Below are 23,585 nucleotides of genomic sequence, written 5' to 3'. Positions count from 1 at the left end.
CTATGTCGAAGGTAGCTGAGAGGTCAAGTAAGATGAGTATAGAGTAGTAGCCAATATTTTAGCAGAGAGAAGATCGTTAGTAACCTTGGTAAGGGCAGTCTCAGTTGAGTGTTTGGGGCGGAATCCAGATTGCAGGTGGTCAAGCAAAGAGTTGGTGGACAGGAAGTGGGTTAGGCGATTGTAAACTAGTTTTTCAAGGAGATTTGATGTTAGTGGGAGCAGTGATATGGTGATTTTAGGAGAATTGGGGTCGAGGGAGGGTTTTTTGAGTATAGGAGTGACTTTTGCGTGTTTGAAAGAAGATGGAAATGAACCGGTAGAGAGAGATAGTTTGAATATGTGAGTAAGAGCAGGAGTGAGGGTGGAAGACAGGGGCGGTATTAGATGGGAAGGGATAGGGTCAAGCGGGCAGGTGGTGAGGCGTGAGAAAGATAGTAATGAAGAAACTTCATTCTCAGTGGCTGGATGGAAGATGCAGAGGGTGGCAGAGGGAGTAACTGGGCCTGTTAGAATATTGCAGGTTGGTGTTGTGATGTTGCTTCGAATAGTACGTGTCACTATCCAGTCACTACATCGCAACTCAAGAAGGGAAAAACCCCATAGAGTAACTGACCCCCAATCTTCCCTCTAGAATAATGGTCCTAGCCCAAAGGCTAGTCATGACCAAAGACAAGAGTCCCAGACTTCCGGAAGAGAAAGGAAGGGTCAACTTAGGAACAAGGCCCCTGGTTAGACTGCTGACCATTACTATAAATGGTATGTTATCATGAGTCAGGATAGACTTTGTGCTCAGGTACGAAACCCCTTACACGGCTGTCTCCTCTAAAAACAAGTAACACTTCCCAAGGGAAGAAGGCCCTCAGATCCTCAGCATCGATATATCAGAATCCAACATATAGCAGGAGCTCCATAGGAATCAAACCCTCAGCCTCCCGCTGCAGGAATGGAGGTACCAGTCACTACATCACAACTCCCCTTCCAGGATTCTGGAACACAAGAAGGGAAAAAACCCTTACAAGGCAAGACACCAAGGACCCCCAGGTCGCTTTAAATACTAAGGTAACTCCGAATTCAGATAATCCTACCCCCGCTCTAGAAGAGAAGGGAAATAAACAACGGAAAAACCACCGTACCATAGAGGCGAGACCAATCGGCCATATCGCCAACCCAGGTGAGATACCTGGAGTCTACAGGAACAGTTGCGCCAGAAGACCAGTAGGGAACCGTCTCAAGGACCTAAAGCCTAAGCCACAAAACAACAGGCATCTCTCACAGAGCACCAGCCTCTACGGAGAGAGGCCCACCGGACCACAAACATCTAGTGTGAGATTGAACCGTCCACGCGCATCTAAGCAGAGACACGGACCTAGGTCAGGGTCCTCGAAAAAGGAATCAATCGAAGATCCAACTTCCAGAGGAACCCTAAGCTGCCTCCTACAAGGAGGAACGTACCTCTAAGGTCCGTAGACTAGGCAATCTGGCAATAGCCTCAAACCCAAAAGTCAAAAAGGACTTCCTTAACGGACTAAGATTCAGTACCCAGGGCACCTGGATCACAAAGAAATCTCCTAGGCAAGCGATAATACGTGTTATACACACAGGCAGGGTAGCAACCAACACCCAAAGGCGAAAGAGAACCCTGTACCCCTGCTCGCCATCTTTAAGGTAATAGTTGTTATTATTACCTAATTTAATGGTACTCATTTTATCGACCTCGGAAGGATAAAGGGAGGAGTCGGCCCTGCTGGGATTCGAACCTGTGACCTTGGATCCTTTAAACAGGCTTTTTTGTAGTCATTTACCAACTGAGCTACCACACCGGGTCCCAGAGAACCGAACTCAAGACACCGCCCACGAAGCCCCTAACGGAGCATCGAGGATAAATAGTCAACTACCTGACCCCAGAAGGGCGGCCCTTTATAACCAACCTCGCCACTTCACTGAAAAGCCCCAAGGGTAGAGCTGCAACGAGGACGGAAAGACAGCCGAACTTCGAGACCATGGTCAGACCAATGGTAATGTAAGAGACCGCCAGATATCCTTGAAGGATTTATCTTCCAAAATCTTATTTAAGCAGGCAAAGCTGGAGCTTCGCAGCTCCCCACAGAAGGCAGGGAACCCCTGCACACCAACTCTTAGAGTAACACAACTCTGAGCAGAGAAAGAACATGCCCGCGCTTCCAGACCATATGATCCACCCAAGGCGGGAAGAAAGGAAACTCCGCCACCGCAATAAAATGCATAATAGGTTAAAGAGTCAGCGTCCGGAAGAACCTCGAGTGAAAATGCAAATCATTAATCACCTCGGCACACCAGACCACATAGGTCACACCCATCTCCCAACTCCAAAGAACGGTTCTGAGTCCCCGGGGACCTGAATAACTATGATGTCTGCAAAAAACAGATCCGTATCCCAGACGAGAAGCCCGAACAGCCAACTTAGATTGGCACTCATAACCCTCCGTACGGAGGGGTTGTATTTAAACAGAAGGCCTCATACTTCGGTAGGATCCGAGCCCGGAGTCCATAGAATAGGTCAAGAAACATTTAGAATCCAGTAGGATTAATCAGCACCACAAGGGTGACATGAACCCTGGTAACAGCCGACAAAGTATCCGACCAGTACCTGCCTGGTATAAGGACACTCTAGAACTGTCCAAGGTCCAAGAAAATTCGTCCCGAAGGACCCATAAATTTACTAGAAAAAACATAATTCTATTATTAAACAAGTGCGAAACTTCTGAGGAAGTGCCCACACAACCTAAATCGCAAGTATAGGTTCCAGAGAAGAACGATCATAAAAACGAAAATCTAACAGACATGATCTTAAGAAAAAACAAATAAAACACATTCATCCGGATCAATAAAATGAAGGCAGCACCCATCGGGTGAATGCCCAAAGTGAATGAGGATGACAATGGGACCAGTCGATTAAAAGCCCCATTCAAGCTCAGAACTGGAACCGAAAGACAAAGAAAAAGAAAAATGGCGACGTTAAGGAAATTGGCTTCATCCCCAAACGTCATATCCATTTTGCCATCCAGCTTCTAAGGCCTCGGATCCCACGGCCCGCTAGGACTGGGATCCTGCAACATTGCCAAAACATGTCTTAAAAGAACACGAAGATGAGCCAGCCTATAACAGAAGGCAAAATCATCCCTCTCCGGATCAACTGAAGACCCTGGCCCCGAGATAGGGACCATGAAGCCTCAGGGGCCAATGCTTCCCCAGAATGCCGAACTGAATCGGGCGATCCCACACTCGACGGGCCCTGGTTAACGAAACACAGACAGTATCTTAGAAATACTTCACTTGGGAGATATAAATGATTCAGCGCCATAGAAATGTCAATGCGGAACTGTGCGGTAACCTCTGGAGGAAACAAGCCACTCTCCGGAGGAGTAAAGGCCATAGGGACACCTGCTTGCGTAGCCGGGAAATCTGGGGCTCTTGCTTCACGGGTCGTGGAAACCTTGGAGGCGGATGACTCAACGCACTCTAAGCTCCCTGCTTCGGGAGAAGAGAGTACTCTAGAAAGGCAATCGGAACATAACTGATTGGAATTGATTACCCGGGCCATTTCATATTCATCACAAGACACATCCTCCGTATCGGAGGCATCCGTGTCGCTCGCGCATATCAGAATCCTCCATAATCTTGGGATTACAAAAATGACAAAAAAAACTAACTGGCACCCTTTAACACCCCCAATGGCTGGGGCACCACCACCTCCTGTGAACCAGACAACCCACGAGTAAGACTCTCTTGGTCGCACACAGTCAGCAAACGGAAGTGAAAAAAACAACGTAACCGCACCCTTCACAAGGTGCACCGTGCCAGTCACGAAAAGGGTGCGCAATCTGGGAAGATCACGTCATTAAAAGAAGGCCGTTATGTTCCGTAAAGGCCGTGAGCCTAAGTATAGCTACACAATTGCAAATAAAACCATATAACAAACATGATTAAAATTCCCCCCTGTTAAACAACCCCCCTCAGGAGATATTAACCCACAATTCCTTATTAAGATAAAAGGAGTCCCACTGGGACCCTACTTTGTTTCATTAACATTACATTCACATATCGAAATAAAATGAAACGATCTTACTGGAATCTACGCTGTGGAACAGGAACACGGCCCTTCAAGTGTGACAGATAGTAGCCTCGCTTCTGACATGGACTTGAGTGAAGAAAGGTAGGCAGCCAAACTTGTCTAAGCTGATTACCAAGGAGCTGTTAATATGAGTTGGGATGGTTTCGCAGGAAAACTCTCCCTGCATCTCCGAACTCTAACTTTTATCCATGATCTCACTGAGAGGCGTACAGGATTACTTAAAACTCCAGTCCCATTGTGAAGAGTACTAACCTCCATAAGAGACTATCTAGAACTTCTGACACTTCTCTGCCAACCTCCTGTGATGAAAGGCAAAGAATGACTGGGCGATGAGGGAAGTGGGGGAGGTATTTAAGCCTTTGGCTGGGATGTCTTTGCCTCCTCCTGGTGGCCAGGTTCTGTATTTCCCAAAAGTAACGAATGCAGCTGTGAACTCTTTCCTTTTAAGAAGAAAAGAGGGTATTAGAAAAAGTATTACAGAAGTCTTAAATCAGATGCTCTTGTGCTATATAAGCATGATCATTAATATAATAAATATCACTGTTAATGACTACGAATATTTTCTCCACCTCTCATAACTTGCTGCAATACAGTAACTCACGCCAAACAATACATTAACTTTTGCCCTAATGTGATAGTGTGAGTACTAATTTAGGCTTTCACTGTATGTGTAAATATTTTAACAAATACTAACTGCCATTTATTATTATACATCACAACCTCTTAAACAATTTGTGACTATTGGTTATAAACTCTGCAAGAGATTATCAATTGTATGACATTTCTCACCATAAATAACATCTTGTCTTTTGATCACCTCTTCCTTTAGCTTTTCGGCATATGATGGATCAACAGCTCTGCTCCACGATTCTGCTTCAAACTCAATAGTATCAGCTTCTAGCTCAGTTCTCACAGAGGAATAGGAGTCTGAAACCAAAACAACATGCACCTCAAAAAAACGGGTTTAACTCAAAAACACATTTTTCTTAAGAAGGTGATAAAAGGTGCAATCTTCATTGTTTGTGTAGGCCTTGTGTTTCCTAGCAGTAATTTATGATCTGTTTATTATGACCAAGTAACCTATATCAACCATAAATTTGACACTGCAAGCTTTTCTGAGCTGAGCTAGTCAGAATACTTGTTGTATGTGTGACGTTTTCAAAGAGTGTTTGAGTTAGATAAGGAGTTAGCAGATTCCAACTCCTTCATTTAATTTATATATATGTATATATATATATATATATATATATATATATATATATATATATATATATAGAGAGAGAGAGAGAGAGAGAGAGAGAGAGAGAGAGAGAGAGAGAGAGAGAGAGAGAGAGAGAGAGAGAGAGAGAGAGAGAGAGAGAGAGAGAGAGAGAGAGAGAGAGAGAGAGAGAGAGAGAGAGAGAGAGAGAGAGAGAGAGAGAGAGAGAGAGAGAGAGAGAGAGAGAGAGAGAGAGAGAGAGAGAGAGAGAGAGAGAGAGAGAGAGAGAGAGAGAGAGTTTTATATAAAAATATGAGATGACATATTTCTTTTTTTCTTACAAAAGACCTGTTTTTCTTAAAGTCACAGCTCGACTTTTCCCTTACAACAATCCAACTTCTATATGCCACTATTATATATTCAAAACTCAATATACCACTGACAAGATTGAAACACAAGCAGTCTCTAAATGTATCTCTAACCACTATGGGGACCACATCTCCAACCCACTGTTTAGACAAGTCTAGCAACATGGTCTTTACTAACTTCTGTGCCATCAACCAATTATTTACTTTTTCTCTTCCCTCTATCTGATCAACATCTACTAACCTCAGTATCCTCATCAGTCCCCAAAAAACTGCTATCTTACAGGAATCTAAACGATCTTTCAGACTTTTCTTCCAAACTGAACTTTCTGCTCCCTAACATTCCACTCCACTTTCTTTTGCCCAGACAACAGTAACAGTAATTTATAAAGCTGCACCTTCCACAGATCACTGGCACACCAAGCAAACCTTCCATTTCCAAAGTTATTCCTGCACACCTATGCTGATTTATTACATTACTAATTCATCTTCAAAAACAACGTTGCCCTCAACCAATCAACCCTCATCCCTTGTGTCAACTCTTTTATCCAGCCCCAGCAGGCTGTTTTACCCTTCAACTCCATCCTCTGCCTGCCTGCACCTCCACTCACTACAAAACTCATAGCTCAGATTATTGCAGGTCACTTAAAGGGATAGTAAACCCAAATATTATTATAATCTATTTTTAAACGTTAAATATCAATATTATTTGCAATTACAGGGAGTGAAGAATTATTAGGCAAATGAGTATTTTGACCACATCATCCTCTTTATGCATGTTGTCTTACTCCAAGCTGTATAGGCTCGAAAGCCTACTACCAATTAAGCATATTAGGTGATGTGCATCTCTGTAATGAGAAGGGGTGTGGTCTAATGACATCAACACCCTATATCAGGTGTGCATAATTATTAGGCAACTTCCTTTCCTTTGGCAAAATGGGTCAAAAGAAGGACTTGACAGGCTCAGAAAAGTCAAAAATAGTGAGATATCTTGCAGAGGGATGCAGAACTCATAAAATTGCAAAGCTTCTGAAGCGTGATCATCGAACAATCAAGCGTTTCATTCAAAATAGTCAACAGGGTCGCAAGAAGCGTGTGGAAAAACCAAGGCGCAAAATAACTGCCCATGAACTGAGAAAAGTCAAGCGTGCAGCTGCCAAGATGCCACTTGCCACCAGTTTGGCCATATTTCAGAGCTGCAACATCACTGGAGTGCCCAAAAGCACAAGGTGTGCAATACTCAGAGACATGGCCAAGGTAAGAAAGGCTGAAAGACGACCACCACTGAACAAGACACACAAGCTGAAACGTCAAGACTGGGCCAAGAAATATCTCAAGACTGATTTTTCTAAGGTTTTATGGACTGATGAAATGAGAGTGAGTCTTGATGGGCTAGATGGATGGGCCCGTGGCTGGATTGGTAAAGGGCAGAGAGCTCCAGTCCAACTCAGACGCCAGCAAGGTGGAGGTGGAGTACTGGTTTGGGCTGGTATCATCAAAGATGAGCTTGTGGGGCCTTTTCGGGTTGAGGATGGAGTCAAGCTCAACTCCCAGTCCTTACTGCCAGTTTCTGGAAGACACCTTCTTCAAGCAGTGGTACAGGAAGAATTCTGCATCCTTCAAGAAAAACATCATTTTCATGTAGGACAATGCTCCATCACACGCGTCCAAGTACTCCACAGCGTGGCTGGCAAGAAAGGGTATAAAAGAAGAAAATCTAATGACATGGCCTCCTTGTTCACCTGATCTGAACCCCATTGAGAACCTGTGGTCCATCATCAAAATGTGAGATTTACAAGGAGGGAAAACAGTACACCTCTCTGAACAGTGTCTGGGAGGCTGTGGTTGCTGCTGCATGCAATGTTGACGGTGAAGAGATCAAAACACTGACAGAATCCATGGATGGCAGGCTTTTGAGTGTCCTTGCAAAGAAAGGTGGCTATATTGGTCACTGATTTGTTTTTGTTTTGTTTTTGAATGTCAGAAATGTATATTTGTGAATGTTGAGATGTTATATTGGTTTCACTGGTAAAAATAAATAATTGAAATGGGTATATATTTGTTTTTTGTTAAGTTGCCTAATAATTATGCACAGTAATAGTCACCTGCACACACAGATATCCCCAGAAAAACAGAATTTATGTTTACCTGATAAATTACTTTCTCCAACGGTGTGTCCGGTCCACGGCGTCATCCTTACTTGTGGGATATTCTCTTCCCCAACAGGAAATGGCAAAGAGCCCAGCAAAGCTGGTCACATGATCCCTCCTAGGCTCCGCCTACCCCAGTCATTCGACCGACGTTAAGGAGGAATATTTGCATAGGAGAAACCATATGGTACCGTGGTGACTGTAGTTAAAGAAAATAAATTATCAGACCTGATTAAAAAAACCAGGGCGGGCCGTGGACCGGACACACCGTTGGAGAAAGTAATTTATCAGGTAAACATAAATTCTGTTTTCTCCAACATAGGTGTGTCCGGTCCACGGCGTCATCCTTACTTGTGGGAACCAATACCAAAGCTTTAGGACACGGATGAAGGGAGGGAGCAAATCAGGTCACCTAAATGGAAGGCACCACGGCTTGCAAAACCTTTCTCCCAAAAATAGCCTCAGAAGAAGCAAAAGTATCAAACTTGTAAAATTTGGTAAAAGTGTGCAGTGAAGACCAAGTCGCTGCCCTACATATCTGATCAACAGAAGCCTCGTTCTTGAAGGCCCATGTGGAAGCCACAGCCCTAGTGGAATGAGCTGTGATTCTTTCGGGAGGCTGCCGTCCGGCAGTCTCGTAAGCCAATCTGATGATGCTTTTAATCCAAAAAGAGAGAGAGGTAGAAGTTGCTTTTTGACCTCTCCTTTTACCAGAATAAACAACAAACAAGGAAGATGTTTGTCTAAAATCCTTTGTAGCATCTAAATAGAATTTTAGAGCGCGAACAACATCCAAATTGTGCAACAAACGTTCCTTCTTTGAAACTGGTTTCGGACACAGAGAAGGTACGATAATCTCCTGGTTAATGTTTTTGTTAGAAACAACTTTTGGAAGAAAACCAGGTTTAGTACGTAAAACCACCTTATCTGCATGGAACACCAGATAAGGAGGAGAGCACTGCAGAGCAGATAATTCTGAAACTCTTCTAGCAGAAGAAATTGCAACTAAAAACAAAACTTTCCAAGATAATAACTTAATATCAACGGAATGCAAGGGTTCAAACGGAACCCCCTGAAGAACTGAAAGAACTAAATTGAGACTCCAAGGAGGAGTCAAAGGTTTGTAAACAGGCTTAATTCTAACCAGAGCCTGAACAAAGGCTTGAACATCTGGCACAGCGGCCAGCTTTTTGTGAAGTAACACAGACAAGGCAGAAATCTGTCCCTTCAGGGAACTTGCAGATAATCCTTTTTCCAATCCTTCTTGAAGGAAGGATAGAATCCTAGGAATCTTAACCTTGTCCCAAGGGAATCCTTTAGATTCACACCAACAGATATATTTTTTCCAAATTTTGTGGTAAATCTTTCTAGTTACAGGCTTTCTGGCCTGAACAAGAGTATCGATAACAGAATCTGAGAATCCTCGCTTCGATAAGATCAAGCGTTCAATCTCCAAGCAGTCAGCTGGAGTGAAACCAGATTCGGATGTTCGAACGGACCCTGAACAAGAAGGTCTCGTCTCAAAGGTAGCTTCCAAGGAGGAGCCGATGACATATTCACCAGATCTGCGTACCAAGTCCTGCGTGGCCACGCAGGAGCTATCAAGATCACCGACGCCCTCTCCTGATTGATCCTGGCTACCAGCCTGGGGATGAGAGGAAACGGCGGGAACACATAAGCTAGTTTGAAGGTCCAAGGTGCTACTAGTGCATCCACTAGAGCCGCCTTGGGATCCCTGGATCTGGACCCGTAGCAAGGAACTTTGAAGTTCTGACGAGAGGCCATCAGATCCATGTCTGGAATGCCCCACAGCTGAGTGACTTGGGCAAAGATTTCCGGATGGAGTTCCCACTCCCCCGGATGCAATGTCTGACGACTCAGAAAATCCGCTTCCCAATTTTCCACTCCTGGGATGTGGATAGCAGACAGGTGGCAGGAGTGAGACTCCGCCCATAGAATGATTTTGGTCACTTCTTCCATCGCCAGGGAACTCCTTGTTCCCCCCTGATGGTTGATGTACGCAACAGTTGTCATGTTGTCTGATTGAAACCGTATGAACTTGGCCCTCGCTAGCTGAGGCCAAGCCTTGAGAGCATTGAATATCGCTCTCAGTTCCAGAATATTTATCGGTAGAAGAGATTCTTCCCGAGACCAAAGACCCTGAGCTTTCAGGGATCCCCAGACCGCGCCCCAGCCCATCAGACTGGCGTCGGTCGTGACAATGACCCACTCTGGTCTGCGGAATGTCATCCCTCGTGACAGGTTGTCCAGGGACAGCCACCAACGGAGTGAGTCTCTGGTCCTCTGATTTACTTGTATCTTCGGAGACAAGTCTGTATAGTCCCCATTCCACTGACTGAGCATGCACAGTTGTAATGGTCTTAGATGAATGCGTGCAAAAGGAACTATGTCCATTGCCGCTACCATCAACCCGATCACTTCCATGCACTGAGCTATGGAAGGAAGAGGAACGGAATGGAGTATCCGACAAGAGTCTAGAAGTTTTGTTTTTCTGGCCTCTGTCAGAAAAATCCTCATTTCTAAGGAGTCTATTATTGTTCCCAAGAAGGGAACCCTTGTTGACGGAGATAGAGAACTCTTTTCCACGTTCACTTTCCATCCGTGAGATCTGAGAAAGGCCAGGACAATGTCCGTGTGAGCCTTTGCTTGAGGAAGGGACGACGCTTGAATCAGAATGTCGTCCAAGTAAGGTACTACAGCAATGCCCCTTGGTCTTAGCACAGCTAGAAGGGACCCTAGTACCTTTGTGAAAATCCTTGGAGCAGTGGCTAATCCGAAAGGAAGCGCCACGAACTGGTAATGTTTGTCCAGGAATGCGAACCTCAGGAACCGATGATGTTCCTTGTGGATAGGAATATGTAGATACGCATCCTTTAAATCCACCGTGGTCATGAATTGACCTTCCTGGATGGAAGGAAGAATAGTTCGAATGGTTTCCATCTTGAACGATGGAACCTTGAGAAACTTGTTTAAGATCTTGAGATCTAAGATTGGTCTGAACGTTCCCTCTTTTTTGGGAACTATAAACAGATTGGAGTAGAACCCCATCCCTTGTTCTCTTAATGGAACGGGATGAATCACTCCCATTTTTAACAGGTCTTCTACACAATGTAAGAATGCCTGTCTTTTTATGTGGTCTGAAGACAACTGAGACCTGTGGAACCTCCCCCTTGGGGGAAGTCCCTTGAATTCCAGAAGATAACCTTGGGAGACTATTTCTAGCGCCCAAGGATCCAGAACATCTCTTGCCCAAGCCTGAGCGAAGAGAGAGAGTCTGCCCCCCACCAGATCCGGTCCCGGATCGGGGGCCAACATTTCATGCTGTCTTGGTAGCAGTGGCAGGTTTCTTGGCCTGCTTTCCCTTGTTCCAGCCTTGCATTGGTCTCCAAGCTGGCTTGGCTTGAGAAGTATTACCCTCTTGCTTAGAGGACGTAGCACTTTGGGATGGTCCGTTTCTACGAAAGGGACGAAAATTAGGTTTATTTTTTGCCTTGAAAGGCCGATCCTGAGGAAGGGCGTGGCCCTTACCCCCAGTGATATCCGAGATAATCTCTTTCAAGTCAGGGCCAAACAGCGTTTTCCCCTTGAAAGGAATGTTAAGTAGCTTGTTCTTGGAAGACGCATCAGCCGACCAAGATTTCAACCAAAGCGCTCTGCGCGCCACAATAGCAAACCCAGAATTCTTAGCCGCTAACCTAGCCAATTGCAAAGTGGCGTCTAGGGTGAAAGAATTAGCCAATTTGAGAGCATTGATTCTGTCCATAATCTCCTCATAAGGAGGAGAATCACTGTCGACCGCCTTTATCAGCTCATCGAACCAGAAACATGCGGCTGTAGCGACAGGGACAATGCATGAAATTGGTTGTAGAAGGTAACCCTGCTGAACAAACATCTTTTTAAGCAAACCTTCTAATTTTTTATCCATAGGATCTTTGAAAGCACAACTATCCTCTATGGGTATAGTGGTGCGTTTGTTTAAAGTGGAAACCGCTCCCTCGACCTTGGGGACTGTCTGCCATAAGTCCTTTCTGGGGTCGACCATAGGAAACAATTTTTTAAATATGGGGGGAGGGACGAAAGGAATACCGGGCCTTTCCCATTCTTTATTAACAATGTCCGCCACCCGCTTGGGTATAGGAAAAGCTTCTGGGAGCCCCGGCACCTCTAGGAACTTGTCCATTTTACATAGTTTCTCTGGGATGACCAACTTGTCACAATCATCCAGAGTGGATAATACCTCCTTAAGCAGAATGCGGAGATGTTCCAACTTAAATTTAAATGCAATCACATCAGGTTCAGCTTGTTGAGAAATGTTCCCTGAATCAGTAATTTCTCCCTCAGACAAAACCTCCCTGGCCCCATCAGACTGGTTTAGGGGCCCTTCAGAACCATTATTATCAGCGTCGTCATGCTCTTCAGTATCTAAAACAGAGCAGTCGCGCTTACGCTGATAAGTGTGCATTTTGGCTAAAATGTTTTTGACAGAATTATCCATTACAGCCGTTAATTGTTGCATAGTAAGGAGTATTGGCGCGCTAGATGTACTAGGGGCCTCCTGAGTTGGCAAGACTCGTGTAGACGAAGGAGGGAATGATGCAGTACCATGCTTACTCCCCTCGCTTGAGGAATCATCTTGGGCATCATTGTCATTGTCACATAAATCACATTTATTTAAATGAGAAGGAACTCTGGCTTCCCCACATTCAGAACACAGTCTATCTGGTAGTTCAGACATGTTAAACAGGCATAAACTTGATAACAAAGTACAAAAAACGTTTTAAAATAAAACCGTTACTGTCACTTTAAATTTTAAACTGAACACACTTTATTACTGCAATTGCGAAAAAATATGAAGGAATTGTTCAAAATTCACCAAAATTTCACCACAGTGTCTTAAAGCCTTAAAAGTATTGCACACCAAATTTGGAAGCTTTAACCCTTAAAATAACGGAACCGGGGCCGTTTTTATCTTTAACCCCTTTACAGTCCCTGGTATCTGCTTTGCTGAGACCCAACCAAGCCCAAAGGGGAATACGATACCAAATGACGCCTTCAGAAAGTCTTTTCTATGTATCAGAGCTCCTCACACATTCGACTGCATGTCATGCCTCTCAAAAACAAGTGCGCAACACCGGCGCGAAAATGAGGCTCTGCCTATGATTTGGGAAAGCCCCTAAAGAATAAGGTGTCTAAAACAGTGCCTGCCGATATAAACTTATCAAAATACCCAGATTAAATGATTCCTCAAGGCTAAATATGTGTTAATAATGAATCGATTTAGCCCAGAAAAAGTCTACAGTCTTAATAAGCCCTTGTGAAGCCCTTATTTACTATCTTAATAAACATGGCTTACCGGATCCCATAGGGAAAATGACAGCTTCCAGCATTACATCGTCTTGTTAGAATGTGTCATACCTCAAGCAGCAAGAGACTGCTCACTGTTCCCCCAACTGAAGTTAATTCCTCTCAACAGTCCTGTGTGGAACAGCCATGGATTTTAGTAACGGTTGCTAAAATCATTTTCCTCATACAAACAGAAATCTTCATCTCTTTTCTGTTTCTGAGTAAATAGTACATACCAGCACTATTTTAAAATAACAAACTCTTGATTGAATAATAAAAACTACAGTTAAACACTAAAAAACTCTAAGCCATCTCCGTGGAGATGTTGCCTGTACAACGGCAAAGAGAATGACTGGGGTAGGCGGAGCCTAGGAGGGATCATGTGACCAGCTTTGCTGGGCTCTTTGCCATTTCCTGTTGGGGAAGAGAATATCCCACAAGTAAGGATGACGCCGTGGACCGGACACACCTATGTTGGAGAAATAGCTATAACTAAAAACAAACTAAAAACTACTTCCAAAACTATTCAGCTTTGATATTAATGAGTTTTTTGGGTTCATTGAGAACATGGTTGTTGTTCAGTAATAAAATTAATCCTCAAAAATACAACTTGCCTAATAATTCTGCACTCCCTGTAATAGTTATTAAATGTTTACTGCTGTTTACCAGTATTTTATCTTCAAAACTATTAACTCTGACAAACCCATTGTTATGTTCATGATGTAGGCCCTATAATGATAGTCTACCTAGGTATCTGTGCTCTGTCTTGAGGCGCATCAACAACAAAGCGCCGGATACAGAGCGAACATGTGCATTGTGACGTCAGAGGAGGGTGCACCAGCACAGAATTTGCTGAGGAAGCTGACGGAGGAGGAGCAGCCGCTATATATATATATAGTAAATCTAGGTAGGCTCATAAGAGCTCACGAGTGTGCATGTGTCTTTAGTATTTCCTATGGCAGCAGTGTTTTGTAACATTATTTGTAGCTTTTTTATACAATATTGTAAAACACTTATGAGCTCTGATGAGCCTACCTAGATTTACTCTTTAATAAAAAATACTAAGAGAAAAGCGCAAATGTGATAATAAAAGTAAATTGGAAAGTTGTTATAAAATTGCATGCTCTATCTCAATCATAAACGTTCAATTTTGACTTTACTGTCCCTTTAAAGCCTGCCCTTCTACTCCCTCCATATCAATTAAACACTATGTTACTTCTCCCCTATAACAGAGGAAGAGGTCTTCACACCTCTATCTGCTGGTCACCTTACAACTTGTCCACTGAAACACATTCCACCACAATTTCTTCCCCTGTCTCCACTCCTTTAACCCCTGCCCTAACTCATCTCTTTAATCCACTTGTTTTCAAACTGTCCTCAGGCCTCCCCAATAGGCCAAGTTTTCAAGATAACCTTGGGTGAGAGCAGGTAAGATAACCATGTTTACTTCTCAAATGATTATTTCACCTGTTCTCTTCAGATATCCTGCAAATGTGGCCTGCTAGGGAGGCCTGATGTCAGGTTTGAAAACCAGTGCTTTAATCAATCCTTTACCACTGGTATATTTCCTGATACATTCAAGCATGTGCTTATCACACCAATCCTTTTAAAAACATTTTTTTAAAAATAATAATATTCCCTCAACCGACCAGTCAATCTAACTACCAGCCAGTCATCCTTACTTACTTCCTTTTGCCTTTAAACTATTGGTACAATTAATCTATAATCTACCAACAATCTCTTTTCTCAGCTAACACTTTCTTGATCCTTTCCAATCTGGTCCCCCATTAACACCCAACAGAAACCGCTCACACTTAAGTAACCAATGTTCTCTTATCAGCTAAAACAAAAGGCCATCATCCCGTACTTCATTACTCTAGATTTATCTGCTGCTATTCACATAGATGACCATCCTCGCTTACTTCAAATTATCCATTCTTCTGGCATCATACATTTAAAAGCATATTATTTGATCCTATGCCTCTCTCAATAGGGGCACCACAAGGCTTTTTTCAATATATACATCACTATTGGAAAACATACCTTCCTTTGGGTTCCAGACTTCCAGTACCACTTTTATGCTGATGGTACACAAATCTATTTTTTCTCTCCTGATATCTCTCTTCCTTTTATGAACCAGAAAAACAACTGTTTCTCTGCAATTACGTCTTGGATGTCCAACTCAATCGCTCAACAACTTAGCTTCTTCTTATTCCCCAACACACTCACAAACACACCCTAAACCTGACATTTATATCACTATAGGAGATTATTATAATATCAAAGCAAGACCACTGTCTTGGTATCACACTGAACTCTCATTCACTCCACACGTACAAGTGGTTATCTTATCCTGCTTTGCGCAGCATCTCCAAAATGCGACCCCTTACCTTAGCCAAAATACTAATTAATTCACATATTTGTCTCATACTGACTACCATAAACGTGGTCTTCCCCCTTCCAAAATATCATGCCCCACTCTGCTGGTCCCAACACTTGCTCCCCATATGATCTAGAATATAGCTAAAAATATTGACCCTAACCAACAAAGCACTAAACACCAAACTATATTCACTCACTGGTCTTGATTTAAATTATGGTGGAGATAAAAGCATGATATTAAAATCCTCAATTTCATAAAAACATAATTTATGCTTACCTGATAAATTCCTTTCTTCTGTTGTGTGATCAGTCCACGGGTCATCATTACTTCTGGGATATAACTCCTCCCCAACAGGAAATGCAAGAGGATTCACCCAGCAGAGCTGCATATAGCTCCTCCCCTCTACGTCAGTCCCAGTCATTCGACCAAGAATCAACGAGAAAGGAGTAACCAAGGGTGAAGTGGTGACTGGAGTATAATTTAAAAGATATTTACCTGCCTTAAAACAGGGCGGGCCGTGGACTGATCACACAACAGAAGAAAGGAATTTATCAGGTAAGCATAAATTATGTTTTCTTCTGTTATGTGTGATCAGTCCACGGGTCATCATTACTTCTGGGATACCAATACCAAAGCAAAAGTACACGGATGACGGGAGGGATAGGCAGGCTCATTATACAGAAGGAACCACTGCCTGAAGAACCTTTCTCCCAAAAATAGCCTCCGAAGAAGCAAAAGTGTCAAATTTGTAAAATTTGGAAAAAGTATGAAGCGAAGACCAAGTTGCAGCCTTGCAAATCTGTTCAACAGAGGCCTCATTCTTAAAGGCCCAAGTGGAAGCCACAGCTCTAGTGGAGTGAGCTGTAATTCTTTCAGGAGGCTGCTGTCCAGCAGTCTCATAGGCTAAACGTATTATGCTACGAAGCCAAAAAGAGAGAGAGGTAGCAGAAGCTTTTTGACCTCTCCTCTGTCCCGAGTAAACGACAAACAAGGAAGAAGTTTGTCGAAAATCTTTAGTTGCCTGCAAGTAGAACTTGAGGGCACGAACTACATCCAGATTGTGTAAAAGACGTTCCTTCTTTGAAGAAGGATTTGGACACAAGGATGGGACAACAATCTCTTGATTGATGTTCCTGTTAGTGACTACCTTAGGTAAGAACCCAGGTTTAGTACGCAGAACTACCTTGTCTGAGTGAAAAATCAGATAAGGGGAATCACAATGTAAGGCTGATAACTCAGAGACTCTTCGAGCCGAGGAAATAGCCATTAAAAACAGAACTTTCCAAGATAACATTTTTATATCAATGGAATGAAGGGGTTCAAACGGAACACCCTGTAAAACATTAAGAACTAAGTTTAAACTCCATGGTGGAGCAACAGCTTTAAACACAGGCTTGATCCTAGCTAAAGCCTGACAAAAGGACTGGACGTCTGGATTTTCTGACAGACGTCTGTGTAACAAGATGGACAGAGCTGAAATCTGTCCCTTTAATGAACTAGCTGATAAACCCTTTTCTAAACCTTTTTGTAGAAAAGACAATATCCTAGCGATCCTAACCTTACTCCAGGAGTAACCTTTGGATTCGCACCAGTATAGGTATTTCCGCCATATTTTATGGTAAATCCTTCTGGTAACAGGCTTCCTAGCCTGAATCAGGGTATCAATAACCGACTCAGAAAAACCACGTTTGATAAAATCAAGCGTTCAATTTCCAAGCAGTCAGCTTCAGAGAAGTTAGATTTTGATGTTTGAATGGACCCTGTATCAGAAGGTCCTGTCTTAGAGGTAGAGACCAAGGCGGACAGGATGACATGTCCACTAGATCTGCATACCAAGTCCTGCGTGGCCATGCAGGTGCTATTAGAATTACTGATGCTCTCTCCTGTTTGATTTTGGCAATCAATCGAGGGAGCAGCGGGAAGGGTGGAAACACATAAGCCATCCTGAAGTTCCAAGGTGCTGTCAAAGCATCTATCAGAACTGCTCCCGGATCCCTGGATCTGGACCCGTAGCGAGGAAGTTTGGCGTTCTGGCGAGACGCCATGAGATCTATCTCTGGTTTGCCCCAACGTCGAAGTATTTGGGCAAAGACCTCCGGATGAAGTTCCCACTCCCCCGGATGAAAAGTCTGGCGACTCAAGAAATCCGCCTCCCAGTTCTCCACTCCCGGGATGTGGATTGCTGACAGGTGGCAAGAGTGAGACTCTGCCCAGCGAATTATCTTTGATACTTCCATCATTGCTAGGGAGCTTCTTGTCCCTCCCTGATGGTTGATGTAAGCTACAGTCGTGATGTTGTCCGACTGAAACCTGATGAACCCCCGAGTTGTTAACTGGGGCCAAGCCAGAAGAGCATTGAGAACTGCTCTCAATTCCAGAATGTTTATTGGAAGGAGACTCTCCTCCTGATTCCATAGTCCCTGAGCCTTCAGGGAATTCCAGACAGCGCCCCAACCTAGTAGGCTGGCGTCTGTTGTTACAATTGTCCAGTCTGGCCTGCTGAATGGCATCCCCCTGGACAGGTGTGGCCGATAAAGCCACCATAGAAGAGAATTTCTGGTCTCTTGATTTAGATTCAGAGTAGGGGACAAATCTGAGTAATCCCCATTCCACTGACTTAGCATGCATAATTGTAGCGGTCTGAGGTGTAGGCGTGCAAAAGGTACTATGTCCATTGCCGCTACCATTAAGCCGATCACCTCCATGCATTGAGCTACTGACGGGTGTTGAATGGAATGAAGGACGCGGCATGCATTTTGAAGCTTTGTTAACCTGTCTTCTGTCAGGTAAATCTTCATTTCTACAGAATCTATAAGAGTCCCCAAGAATGGAACTCTTGTGAGAGGAAAAAGAGAACTCTTCTTTTCGTTCACTTTCCATCCATGCGACCTTAGAAATGCCAGAACTAACTCTGTATGAGACTTGGCAGTTTGAAAGCTTGAAGCTTGTATTAGAATGTCGTCTAGGTACGGAGCTACCGAAATCCCTCGCGGTCTTAGTACCGCTAGAAGGGCACCCAGAACCTTTGTGAAGATTCTTGGAGCCGTAGCCAATCCGAATGGAAGAGCTACAAACTGGTAGTGCCTGTCTAAGAAGGCAAACCTTAGATACCGGTGATGATCTTTGTGGATCGGTATGTGAAGGTAAGCATCCTTTAAATCCACTGTGGTCATGTACTGACCCTCTTGGATCATGGGTAAGATTGTCCGAATAGTTTCCATTTTGAACGATGGAACTCTTAGGAATTTGTTTAGAGTCTTTAAATCTAAGATTGGCCTGAAAGTTCCCTCTTTTTTGGGAACCACAAACAGGTTTGAGTAGAACCCTTGTCCTTGTTCCGACCGCGGAACCGGATGGATCACTCCCATTAATAACAGATCTTGTACGCAGCGTAGAAACGCTTCTCTCTTTATCTGGTTTGTTGACAACCTTGACAGATGAAATCTCCCTCTTGGGGGAGATAATTTGAAGTCTAGAAGGTATCCCTGAGATATGATCTCTAGAGCCCAGGGATCCTGAACATCTCTTGCCCAGGCCTGGGCGAAGAGAGAGAGTCTGCCCCCCACTAGATCCGGTCCCGGATCGGGGGCTCTCGGTTCATGCTGTCTTTGGGGCAGCAGCAGGTTTCCTGGCCTGCTTGCTCTTGTTCCAGGACTGGTTAGGCTTCCAGCCTTGCCTGTAACGAGCAACAGCTCCTTCCTGTTTTGGTGCAGTGGAGGTTGATGCTGCTCCTGTTTTGAAATTTCGAAAGGGACGAAAATTAGACTGTCTAGCCTTAGCTTTGGCTTTGTCTTGAGGTAGGGCGTGGCCCTTACCACCTGTAATGTCAGCGATAATTTCTTTCAAACCGGGCCCAAATAAAGACTGCCCCTTGAAAGGTATATTAAGTAATTTGGACTTAGAAGTCACATCAGCTGACCAGGACTTTAGCCACAGCGCTCTACGTGCCTGTATGGCGAATCCTGAGTTCTTAGCCGTAAGTTTAGTTAAGTGTACTACGGCCTCCGAAATGAAAGAATTAGCTAGTTTAAGGACTCTAAGCCTGTCCGTAATGTCGTCTAGCGTAGATGAACTAAGGTTCTCTTCCAGCGACTCAATCCAAAATGCTGCCGCAGCCGTAATCGGCGCGATACATGCAAGGGGTTGCAATATAAAACCTTGTTGAACAAACATTTTCTTAAGGTAACCCTCTAACTTTTTATCCATTGGATCTGAGAAAGCACAGCTATCCTCCACCGGGATAGTGGTACGCTTAGCTAAAGTAGAAACTGCTCCCTCCACCTTGGGGACCGTTTGCCATAAGTCCCTAGTGGTGGCGTCTATTGGGAACATCTTTCTAAATATTGGAGGGGGTGAGAACGGCACACCGGGTCTATCCCACTCCTTAGTAACAATTTCAGTTAGTCTCTTAGGTATAGGAAAAACGTCAGTACTCGCCGGTACCGCAAAGTATTTATCCAACCTACACAGTTTCTCTGGTATTGCAACGGTGTTACAATCGTTAAGAGCTGCTAAGACCTCCCCTAGTAATACACGGAGGTTCTCCAATTTAAATTTAAAATTTGAAATATCTGAGTCCAATCTATTTGGATCAGAACCGTCACCCACAGAATGAAGCTCTCCGTCCTCATGCTCTGCGAGCTGTGACGCAGTATCAGACATGGCCCTAGCATTGTCAGCGCACTCTGTTCTCACCCCAGAGTGATCACGCTTGCCTCTTAGTTCTGGTAATTTAGACAAAACTTCAGTCATAACAGTAGCCATATCTTGTAATGTTATCTGTAATGGCCGCCCAGATGTACTAGGCGCCATAATATCACGCACCTCCCGGGCGGGAGATGCAGGTACTGCCGCGTGAGGCGAGTTAGTCGGCATAACTCTCCCCTCGCTGTTTGGTGAAATTTGTTCACATTGTACAGATTGACTTTTATTTAAAGTAGCATCAATACAGTTAGTACATAAATTTCTATTGGGCTCCACCTTGGCATTGGAACAAATGACACAGATATCTTCCTCTGAGTCAGACATGTTTAACACACTAGCAAAAAACTTACAACTTGGTTATAATCTTTTTTAGCAAAAAAATACTGTGCCTCAAAGAGGTACTAAACGATTAAATAACAGTTGAAATAATGAACTGAAAAGCAGTTATAGCATCAAACTTTAAAACAACACAACTTTTAGCAAAGGTTTGTTCCCATTAGTAAAATAACAATAATTAAATTTGACATAAAAAGTACAAAGCAACGTTTTTATGCACAGTCACTATAAGAATTCTCACAGCTCTGCTGAGAGAATTTACCTCCCTTCAAAGAAGTTTGAAGACCCCTGAGATCTGTCAGAGATGAACCGGATCATGCAGGAAATATAAAAGTGACTGACAGGAATTTTTTGATGCGTAGTAAAGAGCGCCAAAAACGGCCCTCCCTCTCCCACACAGCAGTGAAGAGAAACGAAACTGTCACAATTACAAGCAAAAAACTGCCAAGTGGAAAATAATGCCCAAATATCTATTCACACAGTACCTCAGCAATGTAAACGATTCTACATTCCAGCAAAAACGTTTAACATGATAAATAGTTATTAAAAGTATTAGTGACCTTTAGCAGAGTAGTTCCGGTGAAATACCATCCCCAGAATACTGAAGTGTATACATACATTTTAGCGGTATGGCAGGATTTTCTCATCAATTCCATTCAGAAAATAAAAACTGCTACATACCTCAATGCAGATTCATCTGCCCGCTGTCCCCTGATCTGAAGCCTTTACCTCCCTCAGATGGCCGAGAACAGCAATATGATCTTAACTACTCCGGTTAAAATCATAGTAAAAAACTCTGGCAGATTCTTCCTCAAACTCTGCCAGAGAAGTAATAACACGCTCCGGTGCTATTGTAAAATAACAAACTTTTGATTGAAGTCATAAAAACTAAGTATAATCACCATAGTCCTCTCACACATCCTATCTAGTCGTTGGGTGCAAGAGAATGACTGGGACTGACGTAGAGGGGAGGAGCTATATGCAGCTCTGCTGGGTGAATCCTCTTGCATTTCCTGTTGGGGAGGAGTTATATCCCAGAAGTAATGATGACCCGTGGACTGATCACACATAACAGAAGAAATTAAAGCAACAGAATTATTGCACAGGCAATTAGCACATCTAGGCAAGTATCCCCGCTTGCCTATACACAGAAATACCCTGTATACAGGGTATTTCTGGGTGAGTCCAGAAATATTAACTGGACCATATTCTTCAATTTCTGACTGACATTTGTGTTTACAATTTCCCTTTCCTGCCTCTAAGACATGCTGCTCCTACTCTCTGGGACGCCCTAGTCAGCTCCTTCAGATGGCATTACACGGTTTAGATCCAACATCAGCAAGGCAGACATGTCAGCTAGTGAATCCCTGGTTGTGAGCATGCTAGTTAGGGAAAAACCCTATATCTGTTTAGAGTGAGCATTACTTGCATATCCATAAGCAGTAAAACCCCAGCAATGTTTTTCTCATTTTATGGGCTTTAGCTGCAAAACCTGTATTACTTGAATGTGCATGGATGTATATCAATTTTAAATCAAAGAACTTTAGCAATACACTTCTACTAATAAAAGTGACAAATGCATATATTCTATGAGTGTCTAGAAGATTAGGATTCAAACACCATGTCTGCTCAGAGACGTGTAGTGTTTGATGCTGGTGCACGGGGCACTCACATCATATGTGCGTATGCCTCTGAAACAGTAAAGACATTTACTAGTGAAAGCATATTGCAAAAGTGATTCTATTTCCAATTGAAATGCTTCCAAGCACGTTAAAATTTTGACCTTTCTATCCGTTTAACCTATTTTCAGAGGTTAAACAAATAATTAAATGCAAGCATGCAATAATAAAATGTTCTAACAAATTACTGCATTTTTTTGTTTAAATTATGTGTTTGCCGCAATGTAAAAAGCTTGCACATGCAGGCACATCACAGTTCTCTGTATGAATTTACGATCAGAATATGGTAAGATACACATAATATAAAAAACTTATTGAGCAACATACCCAAACACAGAATTCACAGCTTGCATGAAACACATTAGCAGTGTATGCGAGGATGTATCATTGTACACAAAACCTACCTTCCACAAATATGGATTCAGTAGTTGAGGGAGCCAGTGATATTGCATCCTCTGAAAACAGCCTTAACCTTCCAAAACCTGAATCAACTTCCTCCATATCTACTGTGGTGGCACTAAGTGGTCAAAAGTAAAAAAAAATAAAAAAAAATTAATACACATACACATCATATAAAATGTAAATGCAAATGTAGACACCAATCTGCAAGCGCTACACAGGGTTCTGAAACAAAAATGGGCTGGCTCCTAAGTTTACATTCCTGCTTTTCAAGATACCAGGAGAACGAAGAAAAAATTATAATAGGAGTAAATTAGAAAGTTGCTTAAAATTGCATGCTCTATCTGAATCATAAACGTTTAAAAAGGGGTTAAGTAAAAGTAAAAGCTTTTTAAATGTAAGGTGATACTAACAAAAAGTCTTTTAAAATTAGGCATCTAAAAAGTGCAATGCTTATGAGCAACTATTAACCACATTTGCTTGCCTGGCTAGAAGGTAATAGTGACACTTTAATAAAATGGTGAATAAATGCAAATGCCAGACAGAAGAACAGTATTATGTTTTCACCATTTACAATCGGAATAGAAACATTTACATATCACTACTAGATACACTATGACATTTGTATACAAATACATTATATTTTCTGACTAAATCTGCAGAGGAGCAGTCCCTACATGCTACTAACAGGTCAGGGTATTAGGGACATTAGTCACCTCCTGCTTTTGCATATAAATTACCCCACTCCCCCAGGGTAGCCAAAAACCAAAGTCTGTAATCTAGGTTTTCAAAATGTTGCAAATTTGCCTAAAGCAGCCATTTTTATCAAACCCTATGTTACAGAATGTGCTTTTTGGTCTCTCAGGGAACCATAGGACAAGCATGATTTTTACACA

At 43.0% G+C, this 23,585-nt stretch overlaps 1 protein-coding gene across 1 annotated transcript in view; it reads right to left on the bottom strand.

The window, feature by feature from the left end:
• The window catches only part of ARHGEF18 (Rho/Rac guanine nucleotide exchange factor 18), a 794,779-nt gene that overhangs the window by 288,056 nt on the left and 483,138 nt on the right, over positions 1 to 23,585 (bottom strand). The window contains exons 14-15 of the mRNA XM_053702932.1: positions 22,695 to 22,807; positions 4,901 to 5,038 (exon numbers count right to left, since the gene is read on the bottom strand). Coding sequence (XP_053558907.1) covers positions 4,901 to 5,038; positions 22,695 to 22,807 — 251 coding nt within the window. The remainder of the gene's footprint in view (positions 1 to 4,900; positions 5,039 to 22,694; positions 22,808 to 23,585) is intronic.

Source organism: Bombina bombina, chromosome 2 (genome assembly GCF_027579735.1).
Source record: "Bombina bombina isolate aBomBom1 chromosome 2, aBomBom1.pri, whole genome shotgun sequence".
In the NCBI taxonomy this organism is placed as follows: domain Eukaryota; kingdom Metazoa; phylum Chordata; class Amphibia; order Anura; family Bombinatoridae; genus Bombina; species Bombina bombina.
The sequence above is the reverse complement of the archived record's forward strand: the minus strand, read 5'-3'. Positions and strand labels throughout refer to the sequence as shown.